This window comes from Tupaia chinensis, unplaced genomic scaffold, assembly GCF_000334495.1.
Source record: "Tupaia chinensis unplaced genomic scaffold, TupChi_1.0 Scaffold138390_1, whole genome shotgun sequence".
NCBI classification, from domain to species: Eukaryota; Metazoa; Chordata; class Mammalia; order Scandentia; family Tupaiidae; genus Tupaia; species Tupaia belangeri.
Genome location: NW_006198287.1, coordinates 2,548,724 through 2,563,853, shown reverse-complemented (window position 1 = coordinate 2,563,853; position 15,130 = coordinate 2,548,724). Strand labels below are relative to the sequence as shown.

Sequence of the window (15,130 nt, the reverse complement as noted above, 5' to 3'; positions counted from 1 at the left end):
CTTTCCCAGTCCTTTGTTCTTCCCACTAGAGAATGCTCCATGTAGGCAGGGATTTTGCTTGGTTCTTTGCTGTAATTTTTAGCACTCATAATAATGCAATAAATAAATATCTGTTGAAAGAATTAATGTGTTTACTAACAGAGACAGAACTCGAATCAACACAGGATATGAACAAGCACAGCAAAATAAAGGCAAGGAGATAGTCTTGCAAAGACTAAGTAAAAGAGCTTTCTTGCAAAAAAATATCTACTGCAGGAATCAGAACACAATTGTGTCCTACATACATAATTTTTTTTTAGTAAACAAACAAACAAACAAAAACCAGCATCTGCAATTAGAAGCAGGTATCTGTAAGGACAAAAAGAAGGTGAAATAAAATAACAGCAGGCTGAGATGAAAAATGAATGGGGAGTAAGTAAAAGTTGAGGATAACAAGATAAAGCTAATACTTTGAAAATTGAATTAAGATGATCAAACTGAGATGGCATCTCAGACAGTGGAAGAAAAAGACATATATGTGAAAGTTATTACAGAATGTGAGACATGGAAGTCAGAGAAAGATGGGATGACCTAAAGGCTATGGAATTTCTAATACAAAACAGAAAATCTCCAAAAAATTATTAAAATATTTTAAGACTTTTTAAAACTATCCAAAGAGGTCTGTTAGCAGGACTTAATCATTTTCAGATAAAACCAAAAAAGAAAAAAAAAAGAAAAAACTGCAGTTAGATATGCCTTAATAAAACTTTGAAGAATAAATTTTCAAAAAGAAATCTACGAAAATTAGGTATCCTATAAACTAAGAAAAGCACATCTGTGTTATGTTTCTCTTACTCCACACTAAATGCTGGGTAAGGAATGGAGCTGTTGAGGTTTAACTAGAAAAGTTGTGTTGCAAAGATTTGGTTTCATGGATGATTATCTTTCATGGGTAAAAGATAAAATAATTCTCAAATATTCAAGGCATCAGAATATATTTCTTCCAAATGCCATGTTTGAGAATATTATAAAATTCCTTTTCTTAAATATTACTATTTTGCTTTTTTTGAGAAAAGAAATTTTGGGTACTAATCTGTTTCTTTAAATTTGCCATGTCCAAACCCATTTTCTTGTATCCCCATTTTAAAGTTTACACATCATTCTGAGGACCGAAAACATGGCTGTGTCCTTTAATGTTAAATTCATATGGCTTTGACATTTTGCTGGTTTCTAAAGTTACATTTACCAGTGAAAAGAATATAGTGGTTGAATAAATTAATTCATCCCTCTTCAAAGTCTCTTTTATACTTACATTTTATGGAGACATTTCATACCTCATCATTTTTTCTCCCTGAAAATATAAACAGAATTTTCAGCCTTTATGATCTCATGGAAGTATCTCACATTCTCCTAAAAAATTACAGGAGACTATCTTGATTGTTTATGATAAGACTACTTTTTCTCTTCATCAGAGGTTTACATCAAATAAGCCTCTTATTCTTGGTTATTAGCCATTTGAATTACATCAACACATCCCTTGGGTCTAGATCAAGTGAAATAATAAACTGGGTTCCAACAGACTAAATTGACTGAAGACAGTCGTTCTTCAATTAAGAAGTCTTACCACAATATTCCCTTGAAATTTTCTTCCCCTTGACTTTATCTCATCCCAGAATCCACATGTTTCTTTTGGTCCTTCTGTTTTTATTCTAATAGCTTTGTCCATTTCCATTCCAAACAAATGACCATAATCATTTCCTTCTAGCCCTAGGAACTGCTAGTGGCTTCCTTTCTATCACCCAAATTTAATTCCTCAGTTTCTTCCTGTACTCCTCACTTTTATGATTCCTGGTACAGCTAACAATATTTACCAGATCATTGGATAAGCCAAGGAGAAAGTAAGAGCAATAATTGATCATTTCCCATAGTCAATCCAATACCAGATTTTTATATTGCTTGCTTCATGGGTTTCTTTCTCTTCCAGGATTAATCTAGTTCATCATGAGAGAGCATGATAAGCTCCTGCACCTATGTTTCTTTTGTTGAATGATCTATCTGAGTAACTTAGGTCTTACGGGAAAACCTCTGTTTAATTTGTAATCACCAGCTGTAGTCATGCTCCTTACTACCCAGAATGCATTCCTCATTCAGACAAATACAATTCACTGATTGCCACAAATAGCTTGGGGTTAAAGGAATGCATCTGTCCATTGTGCTAATGAACACAAGCATTACTAAGTTTGAACTAGAATGTAATTATTTTGTAATCCCAATAAGTGCTATTATGTCTACGCATATACTCATAATTTGGAATTGACAGAGTCATATGGCCTCCTACAGTTTGGATCTGCCCTTGGTTTGTCTTACAGTGAAATAAAAATAACACCTGGCCCATTATATTGATAGGTGCTTTTGATAGGCAGGTAAGAGGTATTGTCTAGAATTCTCTAAGGACATTCTCTGAGTTCAGAGGAGGGGAGGGTGGGAGCAAAACAAAGAATCCATAGGAAGCAGATGGAAGGGATGGAAGAACAAATTCTGAAGAAGACTTTCCTGAGCTTCTGAAATCTTAAAAGTTCTTAAAGATGTTTCACCCCAATGCCCATGGAAATACTTAGAACTAAGAGAGCCATTAATCAGACCCCTCTGAGGGGAGCATCCTCTGATTCATAATGGGATTTTCACATTGCTTCCCTGTACCCAGGGTAATTCCCATCTCTAGCATTCTCTTACAGCATTACTCAGAGATACTGCTAATGGTACTCGTCTTGTTCCAGAGAAGTTTTTGGTTGATCAAGAAAGAAGTAGACCCTGTGTTAAGGAATACAGTTTCTTTGCATTGGAACATGCTAATTTCTATTTTTGTTCTTATGCTAAAGGAGAGTCCTTCAATGCAGTCAGGTCATTTCCCATAATCTAGGAGATAAGGATAAGGTAGGCCAAGCCTCCGCGGCTGTAATGATCACCACATGTATGGATGGGAATAAATGATTAGGTGTAGCCATTATTTAAGTCACAGGAAGCTAAATGGGGATAAGATTGACTGAGCCTGCCAACCCTGCCTCCTGTACCAGTAAACCTTGGGCATTGAGGAGAAAATAGATTTGCTGATGACAGGGAGACCCTGGCAGTCGATGAGTCAGAGAGATCAAAGCCCATGGAAGTCTTCCAGGGGTGCAGTGGAAGGGAAGGACACTGTGTGCAGAAGTGGGAGTGGAAGGCAATGTGCAAGGCAGTCGGCTGTGTTACAACAGGCTCTGAAATGGCCTAAAGCAACCTGCCGCAAAAGGATCTCTTCCCACTGGAAGAGACAACTAGTGCCCATACAGCCTGACCACCGCTCAGGGGCTTGTACTGAACAGCTTCAATGAGAAGAATAAAAGAACAAACAAACAAAAAAATCTAAGGAAATTGTTGGCTCAGAACTGACCTTGGAAGGCCATTACGTTCATTCTTTTGTCTCCAAACAGAACTACAAGCATTATCACAGTAAAGTAGTGGGGGGGGGGTGTTAATTTTTACCTCTATGAATCCTATTACAGACTCCAAAATAACCCTGGGTAACCTGACCCAATGTCTGATCATCTTAATGCCAAGATTTTTCTTTCTTGGATTAAATTTATGACTTTCTTGGTATAACTTATAGCAACCACAGGTTGTCTTTGTCCATAATCAAAGGCTATCTTTACATGTACATATACTGGGCCATCAGGAAAGTCATGACATATTTTTCTATTCAAAATGTGTTATGACTTTCCTAGTGATGTAATGTACATAGCCTTATGCATATTATTTTTGTTCTTTAAAATGTAGATTTAAAATTTAAAGATAATGCAATGATTTAACTGGGTGTTTTTAAAGATAAAATAATTCTATGCAAATAGTAACCAAAAGAAAGTTCACATCTTATATCGGACAAAATAGATTTTAAGTTAAAAAACTGTCATAAGAGATAAAGAAGGTTATTATATAATGATAACATTAAAGATTATATTGACAACATCCAAAAGGTTTTACATCATAACCAAGTAGGCTTGATTCCTGAGTTGCAAAGTTTGTTTAATATATGCAAATCAATCACTCTTATATGCCATATTAACAGGATGAAGATAAGAACCACCTGCTCATCTCAACTGATACAGAAAAAATGTTTGACAAAGTTCAACATATTTTCATAATAAAAAACTCTCAGCGAAATAGGAATGAAACAAAATTTTATAAACTTAATAAAATTAATAAAATGTATAAAGATGTATAACAGTCAATGATAAAATACCAAAAGCATTTTGTCTAGAGATCCAATAGAAGACAAGATCCTCTCTCTCACCACTTCGATTGAGTGTAGTGCTAGAAATACTAATGAGAGTAATCAGACAAAAAAAGAAAAAAAGTCATCCAAATCAAAGGAAAAAATAAAATGACCTCTATTTATTGGTGTGATTCTATGTAGAAAACCCTAAAAACTACACATACACACACACCAGAAAAAAAAAAAAGTTAGGAATGATAAATTTAGTACAGTGGGAAAATACAAAATCAATAAGAAAAATCAATTGCATTTTTTACACCAATGATAATTTATCTAAAAAAGAAATCAAGTCCATACCATGTATGGTAAAATCAAAAATTATTTTAAATTTAGAAATAAATTAACATTTTACTCACAATATTGTTAATAACACACTCCTTTCAAACACATAAACAAATAAATAAAGTCCAGATGACTTTCTATCTTCTCCCAAGTGAAAGCCCAAATCTTACCCTGACCTGTAAGTTCATCCCCTAACCTTATGACCATCCTAGCCTCATGGCTCTTTATTACCTTCATTCCAGTCATACTGGAGTTCTCTCCTCAAATATATTAAACATGCTTGTTCCCTGGGACACTGGAATTTGCTGTTTTCTTTCTTTGGAATTGCTACTGTCCACCAAATACAGATGACTCACTTCCTAACTTCCTTTAGGTCTTTTACTCAATAGCTACCTTCTCAGTGAGACTTTCCACAACTGCTTCACTTAAAATGTTAACCCTTTGCTTGACAATGTGTATTCCCCTCCATGCTTTTTCTTTTTCCATACCACGTACAGCTTTCTAGCATGTATATTTACTCACACATTTGTGTATGTTCTGTCTCCCATTTTTACAATATGAGTAGCATGAGGGCAGGAGGTTTATTCATTATACAAATCTTCAGCTTCTAAAACAATACTTGGAGCATAAAGGATGTTACCAGATATTCATTGAATGAATGAATGAATGAATGAGAACAGAGAGGTTATTAGAGATATTTAAAGATAACAAACATGCTTAGATGTGCTCTTCGCAGGGAAGGCTCTAGTTTTCTCAATTCCTTTCTTGACCATCTCAACTTTATTCCTCCTCTGAACACTTCTTCTTATACACACATAATCCCCCCAACTCTGTTCTCATATTTAATCACTCTTTAAGCTTTTACACCAAAGACAGACAAAAAGCTTCCTCTAGTAAATTTTTGTCCTCATCACTTAGGAGTCATCCTAAGGCCAAACATCTAAGACTATATTAATAATGAACTAATCTAGGAACCAGGTGCTCTGACACTCAATGTCTCAATCAGATATGGCTAAAAATTGTGGTGAGACAGTCTCTCCATTTTTTTCAAGATCACTTTTTTATTTTTCTTTTCTTCTTTTTAATTGCCAGAGTGCATGTGTGCTCACTGAGAGAGACAGAGAGAGGGGGGGGAGACGGTGAAAGCACCCATCAATGGAATGCGGTCATACCGCAATCCCTTCTTCTCCATCTTTCCATCCTGTCGGGACTTTGGGCACATATAAAGATGGCATGTTTGTCAAGTTGCTGGGGCTGAGACTCAAACTACAGTGGATTATGTGGGATCGGGCTTACCTTCACCGCTAGGCTATAGCACCAGCCCTTTCAGTATCACTCTCTATTGTCTCTGGTATACCTCTTTCTTTCCTGAACTTTCATTCTATCAAACATTCACTGTTCTTGTCTTCTAGAAATGTGTTGTTTCCAGTCACTCACTTCCCACGTCTCATATTTTCCATTGCTCCCTATTTTCCATACTTCAATTAAACAGCCTTCTTTGACATCATCTCTTCTTCCCATAAAGCTGTCTCAGGGTGATCAATTGTCTCTCTCAAGATTTCAGTTACCACCTACTGGCAAATGACTTCTCCTTTATTTCTCATCTTCTGCCTTTTCCTGATATTCACATGGAGGTCCATTCAACTTTCCACTGGACATGTGTGAATGCTTTTAAGTCCAACAGGTCCAAAGCCAGGTCTAGTTCTCTCCATGCTCCTCTTGCTTCTCCTTATCCTGTGTGGGTAGGTAGCACTGGTCAATATAAGTCTTTTCTATTCCTTTGCCATTCCTTCTTCTCCATCACCAAGCCTGTAAACTCTGTCTGTTTTGTAACCCCCTTTGATTGTAGTGCTTTTTTCTAACATCTATAATCCCTACTTTAATCATGATGGATCACCTAGAACTTCCACTGTTGAAATTGCCTCTTGTCTGGCCTTCTGGCCTTTTGTCTGGCACATTTCCAGTCCATTCCTAATTCTGCTGTTAGAATGGGCATTCTAAAATTGAAAATTTTATTATGTCATGCTCCTGGAGCACCTGATAACTTCCTGTTGTTTAGGAGTCAATAAATGTTTTAGGGCTGGCAGGTGGCATGGTGGTCAAGGTGCTGGACTCCCACATGGCTGACCACAGTTCGAGTCTCGGATCTAGCAGCTTGCTTTCTCATTTTCCTTTTCTCTCTCTCCTCTTCCTCTCTCTCTCTCTCATTCTGGTCAAATCAAAATATAATAAGAAAATTAAATAAATAATTATTTAAATAAATGTTTCTTTGATAATTTCACACCTATATCAACTATAGCAACTTCTTTTCCTAACACTAATCTCTTTCACAGTTAGACTTCTCCCCATTTATTTAACAAACCGTAGTTTTATGTCTCCATTGCCCATCTGTAAACTATACTCTTAGCTTGGAAATCTCTGCCTCACTCAACTTAGCAAATTCCTGAGCATTCTCTAATTTGCTCATATTTCCACAGGAACCCTTTTCAAGTTGTCTTACATTAATCTGCTCCATTTATGGTGTATTGTTTTTGTTCAAATATGTGTCTCCCTGTGTATCTTATTTATGTGCCAAATTCACTACATTTCTCAGTGCTTAGAACAAAAGTAGGTACTCAAAGCTATTTGTTAAATAAAATAACAAAATATTTTCATGCTTTCCTATGAAAGTTTATTATGTCCACATCTACTAGCATAAATTGTGTGGTTTTGAAGATTCTGTACATTCCAGACTAAGTCATTTTGTACAAGAGCATATGTAGCCAGCTTTCTCATCCATTTTGCCATAATGTTCAGACTGTCTGGCACAGATGGTAATGTCTCAGTTCCTTCCTGGTCAGCCACTTCTCCAAAACGCCTGTGCCTGGATGCACAATGTGCCTAGAACAAGCAGGTGGGCAGAGCCTTGGTTTCTGTATTGGCCACATCAGCTCCTATGTAAACAGCAGGCATCTTTTTTTTTAGAGCAGTAGCCTACTTGTGTTTCCAAGTAATTGCAATATTCTTGACAGAAACCTTCACTTCTCTTGCAGTTGACAACTTTGAAATCTAGTTCAGGTTCTGTATGAGAAAATATACAACATGAGCCTCTTAAGACCATCTCTAGAATCAAACAGTGATTAAACCTTTAGGGATATGGTGGGGAATGGCATTGGTTAAGGAACAGTTTTTTAAAAACATTTATTTATTTATATGTCTATTTATTTGTTGTGATTTTCAAGCTGCCAGACTTGAAGCATAGTCAGTCACGTGGGAATCTAGTTCCTTAACCACAAAACCACCTGCTGGCCCAAGAAAAATCTTTCTATACCTCATAACTTTACATTCTAAACTACAAAATCAACCTCAGATACATAGCACTGCTCCTAAATCTCTTCGGTTCCCATATTAACCAAATGAGAACAATGATCCTACTCATAGAATTGCTAATAGACTAACAAACACAGGTCCATATTGTGCCCGTTTATATTGGTGGTGTAATCATTACATTTTCTTTTCCTCTCCCCTTGAGAGGAGAATCACACTAGCAAATCCTATAGAACTAGGGCCAACTCCAAAGGGACAGAAGATAAGGTACGATAATTTAGGAATTAAAGTTGGCAGAACCATCATCACTGGATTTTACCAACAATTTTTTTCTTTTTTTTTCTTTTTTATTTTTATTTACATTTTTATCTTTCATTTATTTATTTTTACATTTTTCCACAAACATTTACTTTACATATGGGAATCTAGTTCCTTAACCACAAAACCACCTGCTGGCCCAAGAAAAATCTTTCTATACCTCATAACTTTACATTCTAAACTACAAAATCAACCTCAGATACATAGCACTGCTCCTAAATCTCTTCGGTTCCCATATTAACCAAATGAGAACAATGATCCTACTCATAGAATTGCTAATAGACTAACAAACACAGGTCCATATTGTGCCCGTTTATATTGGTGGTGTAATCATTACATTTTCTTTTCCTCTCCCCTTGAGAGGAGAATCACACTAGCAAATCCTATAGAACTAGGGCCAACTCCAAAGGGACAGAAGATAAGGTACGATAATTTAGGAATTAAAGTTGGCAGAACCATCATCACTGGATTTTACCAACAATTTTTTTCTTTTTTTTTCTTTTTTATTTTTATTTACATTTTTATCTTTCATTTATTTATTTTTACATTTTTCCACAAACATTTACTTTACATATCAAAAAATTTTAGCTCATACTCCATAGTTACCAACAATTTGCCAACACTCTCTTATCCTCCTGGTCCTGACCACTGAGTTTTTTACCTAATTTTTTTGTGTGTTTGTTTCAGGGTCAGCAGTGAGGTTGAGATTAAGGAAATATCTTGAAAACTACCATCCTCACTAGACCGTTATAGATTTAAAGTTGTCCTTGGGCAGGAGTTGGAGACATTACCAGGAGCCCAGATCTAGCTGGAAGAGTCTAGAAGATTTACCAAGGGCTTGATGTCCTTTGTTCTTCCTTTCCTCCTTCAAGTAGATTGGCAGCACAGCCTGTTCCCTGCTCTGGTCCCCGGGAAGAATTCCCTAAGCCTCATTTGGCATCTGGTACTTCACGAGTATTCAGTAAATTCCTGTCCAGTGAATGACCACAAAGGAGTAGGGCTCCAACCCGGCAGGAGGAGATGTCCTATCAGCGTCATCTCCTCTGGATACTATGTTTGGGTAAATTCAGAGATCACAGAATTGGCCTTGGATAATTTTCTTCTTGGCCCCTCACTACTTGTATGTTTCACAAGACCCTCAGAGATCCACCCCCTGTATAGACTGTAACACTTCCCTGGTTTCATGACAGGTAGAGTAGACTGCCACTATGTCTTCCCCAAACAATTGCCATTCAACCTACCTATCCACCCACCTGCACAATTGCCTTCCCATTTATTTGTTCATTCAACATTTTCAAGGTGAATAAACTTGCTATGCACTATGGTACCTGACTTACCAGGATAAGGGGGAGTGCGTGGTGGCAAGAAGCCACGTTTTACATGATGGTGTAACAAGTGAGACCCATTTGTTCCTCGTCCAGGAGATTCTTTGCCAGGTTCTGTGGTAACCTCAATGCCAAAATGGTTAACAAAACGGGCTCTGGGCAGTTCTGTTGAAACATAAATATACAGCAGAGGATTTTCAGAGCTCTCCATTCAACCAACCCATGAGGATAAGGTATCTACACTCAAAGAGTGAGCAAAAGTGAGCAATGGGCTGGTGTGATTTGGAAAGGGTGCTTGTGTGTGTGTACACATTTGTACAATGAGTATATATGTGTGTGGATGTGTGCATTTGTGGAGAGAGATGGTAAATGATGTGTAAAAAGCCCATGAAGTAGAACAGTGAGACAGAGTCCTCACCAAAACCAAGTAGTTCTGAAGATTCCCTAAAACTTAATGTTCTTCTCTAGTAAGGAAGAGGAATGCTAAAAGGATAAAGAAGTATTTTTTAAAAGGGGGAGGGATAAGAAAATAGAGTCAGGGGAGCAGTCCCCTCCCTTGGGAAGCTAGAGCAACAGCATATTCAGTGTCATTTGAAAGTCAGCCCAGACTCCAACATCAGGAAATGTGCTCCCAGGACTTAATCTTTCACTGTCCCACCCAAAGTGACCATTGCAGAGAGATCTTGGCACCCAGGCCCAAGTCACCTTTCTGTTTTACCTGGGAACAGCAGGGCCACAAGGAGGAAGCTGGTGAAATGAGAGAGGATTCGCTGCTTCATGTCTGCTGAGGGTCCTACAAGCTAAGAGGACCCCAGGTGGGTGGGCAGGCAGCAGGTTCCTTTATAGACCTGGGCTGGGTGGGTGTGTGGGCCAGGATCCTGAGGAGAGCTGCATTCCAGAACAGGTTCTTAGTCACAAAAAACCATGTAATCATATTATTTTCCCACTGCTTACAGAACAAACACTTGACCCATATTTTTCAGGAAGCAAATAATATGCCTGAATGCCTTGGGTGGGTTTGATGAATAAGAAAGAGTAGGAAAAGAGAGGAGTCACAGAGAGATGAAAAACCTGGAGAGGCAAAATAAATGTCATTACCATAAAATCAATTTCCTCAAGTGCTTCTCAATAATCCCCTGCTAGACATTTAAAATAATAAATTTGCCATATTGATTTTATCCTGTCTGTCGAACATACTCATTTCGGTGTAAAATATTATGCATAAAGATACACAAGATACAGGTAGGACTTGGTTTTAGAAACTTATTTCCTGGTTGGTCTCTGAGACCTGAAAGTTGACAACTTCTTTGCATCCCGGAGGCTGCTCCCGGCGACCATGTAGCCATCACCATGCCACAAAATGAATATATTGAATTACATCATAAATACTATGGATACTGTTTGGATTACCATGCAAAAAAGAGAAAGAAGTTAAGTTGGGAGGCTCATGAATGTTCAAAGAAGGCAAAAAAGATGACTGGTCTGAAGGTTAAGCTCTATCATAAATAGCACCATGCTGAGAAAATACAAATAAAAAAGACTATCAAGATGCATGAAAAGAGGAACACCAAACAGAAGAATGATGAAAAGACTCCACAAGGAGCAGTACCTGCCTATCTGTTGAACAGAGAAGGAAAGTCCCAAGCTAAAGTACTTTCCAATATGAGTAAACAAAAATGGAAAGAGACAGTGGGAAAATGGGAAGTCCCTCTACCCAAGATTTGAGCCCAGGGAGAAAGAGAAGTATTAAAAGTTATTCGAACAGGAAAGAGAAAGAAGAAGGCACAAAAGAGTGTGGTTACAAAAGTCTGCATTGTTGGAGATGGCTTTACTAGAAAACCACCTAAATATGAAAGATTCATTAGGCCGATGGGTTTACACTTCAAGAAGGCCCACATAACACACCCTGAACTGAAAGCCACCTTTTGTCTGCCAATACTTGGTGTAAAGAAGAATCCCTCATCCCCACTATCTACAACTTTGGATGTTACCACCAAAAGGAGGCAAGGTTATTTGGGGGAAATATGCCCAAGTTACAAACAATACTGAAAATGATGGATGCATAAATGCTGTCTTACCGGTTTGATAGCAGTTGCATACAAGTAGCTCTTTCTAATTTTTGAAGATTATACACCAATCTGGAAAACCAGCATGACTGATATTTCTGAATATAGCAGGTCTTACATGTCTGCAGTCATCAAAAGATTATTTATTAAATTGGACAAAAATATTTTTTAAAAAACTTATTTCTTAAAGTTGGATAGGTCATTTCAAAGCCACTCAACACTTTCACTCTTGTTCTTTCTCTTGGCTGCCTCTCTCTTCCTGTTTCTCTGTCCTCTCCATTTCTCCATCTCTTCTGACCCTCATCCTTTCTATTTTATTTAATTTGAGTCTTCTCAAACAATGTTATATAGTTTCTGGTTGTATCTGCCATGCATTAAGCCCAAAAGCATTTAATATTCCCTGCCAATTCTGGCAACAATAAAATAGAACAAGGTAGTCATGTTCTTTTACTATTAAGCCATGAGATTAAAGTGGCATGGCTTTATAATCTCCTTTAGTACAGAGGTAGCAGTTCATTAATATGGCTTTAGGAAATTGTACTGAGAAGGAAGGGGGTAGATACTGTTTCAGAGTCCAACCCCTTTAGAAAATGAAAAGAAAGGACATCGGGAGAGCAAATGAAACCTGGGAATCTACAGGGCACATCAGGATAAGAGGTTCTCCTAATTTTATCTAATGATGAGATAGTGTTGAGGTAGAAGACAGGGACCCCAAAATTATAGTTAGGGTATAAACCCAAAATGAAATCACAGAATGGCTGTTTATGTTTGTTTTTTGTGTTTTGTTTTGTTTTTTGGTTTTTGGTTTTTTTCAGAGAGATAAAAAGACTATCAAGATGCATGAAAAGAGGAACACCAAACAGAAGAATGATGAAAAGACTCCACAAGGAGCAGTACCTGCCTATCTGTTGAACAGAGAAGGAAAGTCCCAAGCTAAAGTACTTTCCAATATGAGTAAACAAAAATGGAAAGAGACAGTGGGAAAATGGGAAGTCCCTCTACCCAAGATTTGAGCCCAGGGAGAAAGAGAAGTATTAAAAGTTATTCGAACAGGAAAGAGAAAGAAGAAGGCACAAAAGAGTGTGGTTACAAAAGTCTGCATTGTTGGAGATGGCTTTACTAGAAAACCACCTAAATATGAAAGATTCATTAGGCCGATGGGTTTACACTTCAAGAAGGCCCACATAACACACCCTGAACTGAAAGCCACCTTTTGTCTGCCAATACTTGGTGTAAAGAAGAATCCCTCATCCCCACTATCTACAACTTTGGATGTTACCACCAAAAGGAGGCAAGGTTATTTGGGGGAAATATGCCCAAGTTACAAACAATACTGAAAATGATGGATGCATAAATGCTGTCTTACCGGTTTGATAGCAGTTGCATACAAGTAGCTCTTTCTAATTTTTGAAGATTATACACCAATCTGGAAAACCAGCATGACTGATATTTCTGAATATAGCAGGTCTTACATGTCTGCAGTCATCAAAAGATTATTTATTAAATTGGACAAAAATATTTTTTAAAAAACTTATTTCTTAAAGTTGGATAGGTCATTTCAAAGCCACTCAACACTTTCACTCTTGTTCTTTCTCTTGGCTGCCTCTCTCTTCCTGTTTCTCTGTCCTCTCCATTTCTCCATCTCTTCTGACCCTCATCCTTTCTATTTTATTTAATTTGAGTCTTCTCAAACAATGTTATATAGTTTCTGGTTGTATCTGCCATGCATTAAGCCCAAAAGCATTTAATATTCCCTGCCAATTCTGGCAACAATAAAATAGAACAAGGTAGTCATGTTCTTTTACTATTAAGCCATGAGATTAAAGTGGCATGGCTTTATAATCTCCTTTAGTACAGAGGTAGCAGTTCATTAATATGGCTTTAGGAAATTGTACTGAGAAGGAAGGGGGTAGATACTGTTTCAGAGTCCAACCCCTTTAGAAAATGAAAAGAAAGGACATCGGGAGAGCAAATGAAACCTGGGAATCTACAGGGCACATCAGGATAAGAGGTTCTCCTAATTTTATCTAATGATGAGATAGTGTTGAGGTAGAAGACAGGGACCCCAAAATTATAGTTAGGGTATAAACCCAAAATGAAATCACAGAATGGCTGTTTATGTTTGTTTTTTGTGTTTTGTTTTGTTTTTTGGTTTTTGGTTTCTTTCAGAGAGATTTTTGGCATAGGGTGCATGCACTCACCCAAGAGACACAGAGAAATTACCCCCCCCCCAGAAGGGATGGCCACATCGCAATCCCTTCTCCTCCATTCTCCTCTCTGGATTTTGGGTACACACATACATATACCTGGCGTGAGATTTTAGCCACCAGATCCAGGACTCAAACCATGGCCAACTACATGGGAGCCCAGCAACATAATCATTATGCCATCTGCTGGTTCCCAAAATGGCTAAGTTTTAAAAGACAACTTGCAGCTGTGGCTTAGTGATTGACCTAGGCAGCATGACCTAGACCTAAAATGAAGGCTTTTTTCCAGGCCCTACCACATTCCAAGAAGGAAAATAATGGTTTTTATTACCCAAAGCTTCTAGACAAAGAACTCCCTGACCTTTGTACCCACTCCAAAATTAGAAGAATAACTGTACACATCCAGCATGTGCCCCCCGCCCCCACCACCACCATGAGAAGAACACACATGCAAGCCCAAGTCTGGATAAAGCCTCTCCTGACCAAAGTAAAGACCCCTCACCTCAGTTCTTCCTCGGCAACTCATTTTGGGACCCCTTCCCTTTTTCTAGAGAGCTCTGTTCTTTCTCTCCCTCAGTAAACACTCCACTTTACTATCCTGCCTCTGTGTCCACATCTCTAACTCTTCGTGAGTGTGAGATAGTAATTGATGTACCACTTCAGATGGTGGGCCTGATCACCCCTGCACCCCCACGTTCTACATCAGTGTTTCTTTCTGTTTGTTATCATCACTCTGATCACTACTGCTGGTAGCAATCATTAAAATTTGTAGAAGTCCTTTGCTTTGTCCTATTATTACATTGGGAAGTACAAGGTGGCTTTTCTCTTAGGAAAACATAAAATTGAAATTAAGAAAGGTGACAAGAACTAATTTTAGCATGTGGTCCAGAGGTTGGTTTGTACTGTTTAGTAAAATGACTCTATTCCTGATGGGAAAATCAAGGTACAAATAAGGTAAGTAATTTTCCACAGTTATCTGTCACATTGCACAACTGGAATTCCAGATTTCTTCTTCTCGAAGTGCTTCTGATTTGCACTTGAAGTCTAAGGTTTAGACCTGGTCTTACCTAACGTATTGGCCAAAAGTCACTAATCTTTTCGAGCCTTAATTTCCATAACTATAGGGTAGGAGGATGCTGTTTGCCATGCCTATTTCAAGAACTTATTGTGATGATCAAAGATTATGCACATAAATGTACTTTGTAAAATACTAAATATAAGAATAATGAAGAAGGACACCAACACAGTAGAAGAAATAATATAATACATGTTCCCTTATCTAATGGCCTGTTCTGTATCCTGCATTTAGAGTGCTACATTCTCAAGGGTGATAAAACA

General features: G+C 37.7%; 2 protein-coding genes across 9 annotated transcripts in view; both read right to left on the bottom strand.

Moving 5' to 3' along the window:
* LOC102491530 (beta-defensin 103-like) overlaps positions 1 to 6,303 on the bottom strand; it is a 48,595-nt gene extending 42,292 nt beyond the window's left edge. For 3 of the 7 annotated variants that reach the window (XR_003546643.1, XR_003546644.1, XM_006161248.2), the window contains exons 1-2: positions 4,645 to 6,303; positions 1,292 to 1,330 (exon numbers count right to left, since the gene is read on the bottom strand). The gene's annotated coding sequence lies outside the window, so the exon portion shown is untranslated. Of the gene's footprint in view, positions 1 to 1,291; positions 1,331 to 1,603; positions 1,713 to 1,850; positions 1,902 to 4,644 lie in introns of those variants that run through there. The other 4 variants (XR_001371347.1, XR_001371348.2, XM_006161247.1 and 1 more) reach the window with 3 other exon arrangements.
* Positions 1 to 15,130, bottom strand: part of LOC102489717 (sperm-associated antigen 11) — a 41,253-nt gene that overhangs the window by 8,335 nt on the left and 17,788 nt on the right. Inside the window, exons 1-3 of one of the 2 annotated variants that reach the window (XM_006161241.2) lie at positions 10,238 to 10,346; positions 9,532 to 9,684; positions 6,892 to 7,630 (exon numbers count right to left, since the gene is read on the bottom strand). In XM_006161241.2, coding sequence (XP_006161303.1) covers positions 7,497 to 7,630; positions 9,532 to 9,684; positions 10,238 to 10,298 — 348 coding nt within the window. In that variant the 5' untranslated portion in view covers positions 10,299 to 10,346 and the 3' untranslated portion in view covers positions 6,892 to 7,496. Of the gene's footprint in view, positions 7,631 to 9,531; positions 9,685 to 10,237; positions 10,347 to 15,130 lie in introns of those variants that run through there. The other variant, XM_006161242.2, reaches the window with a different exon arrangement.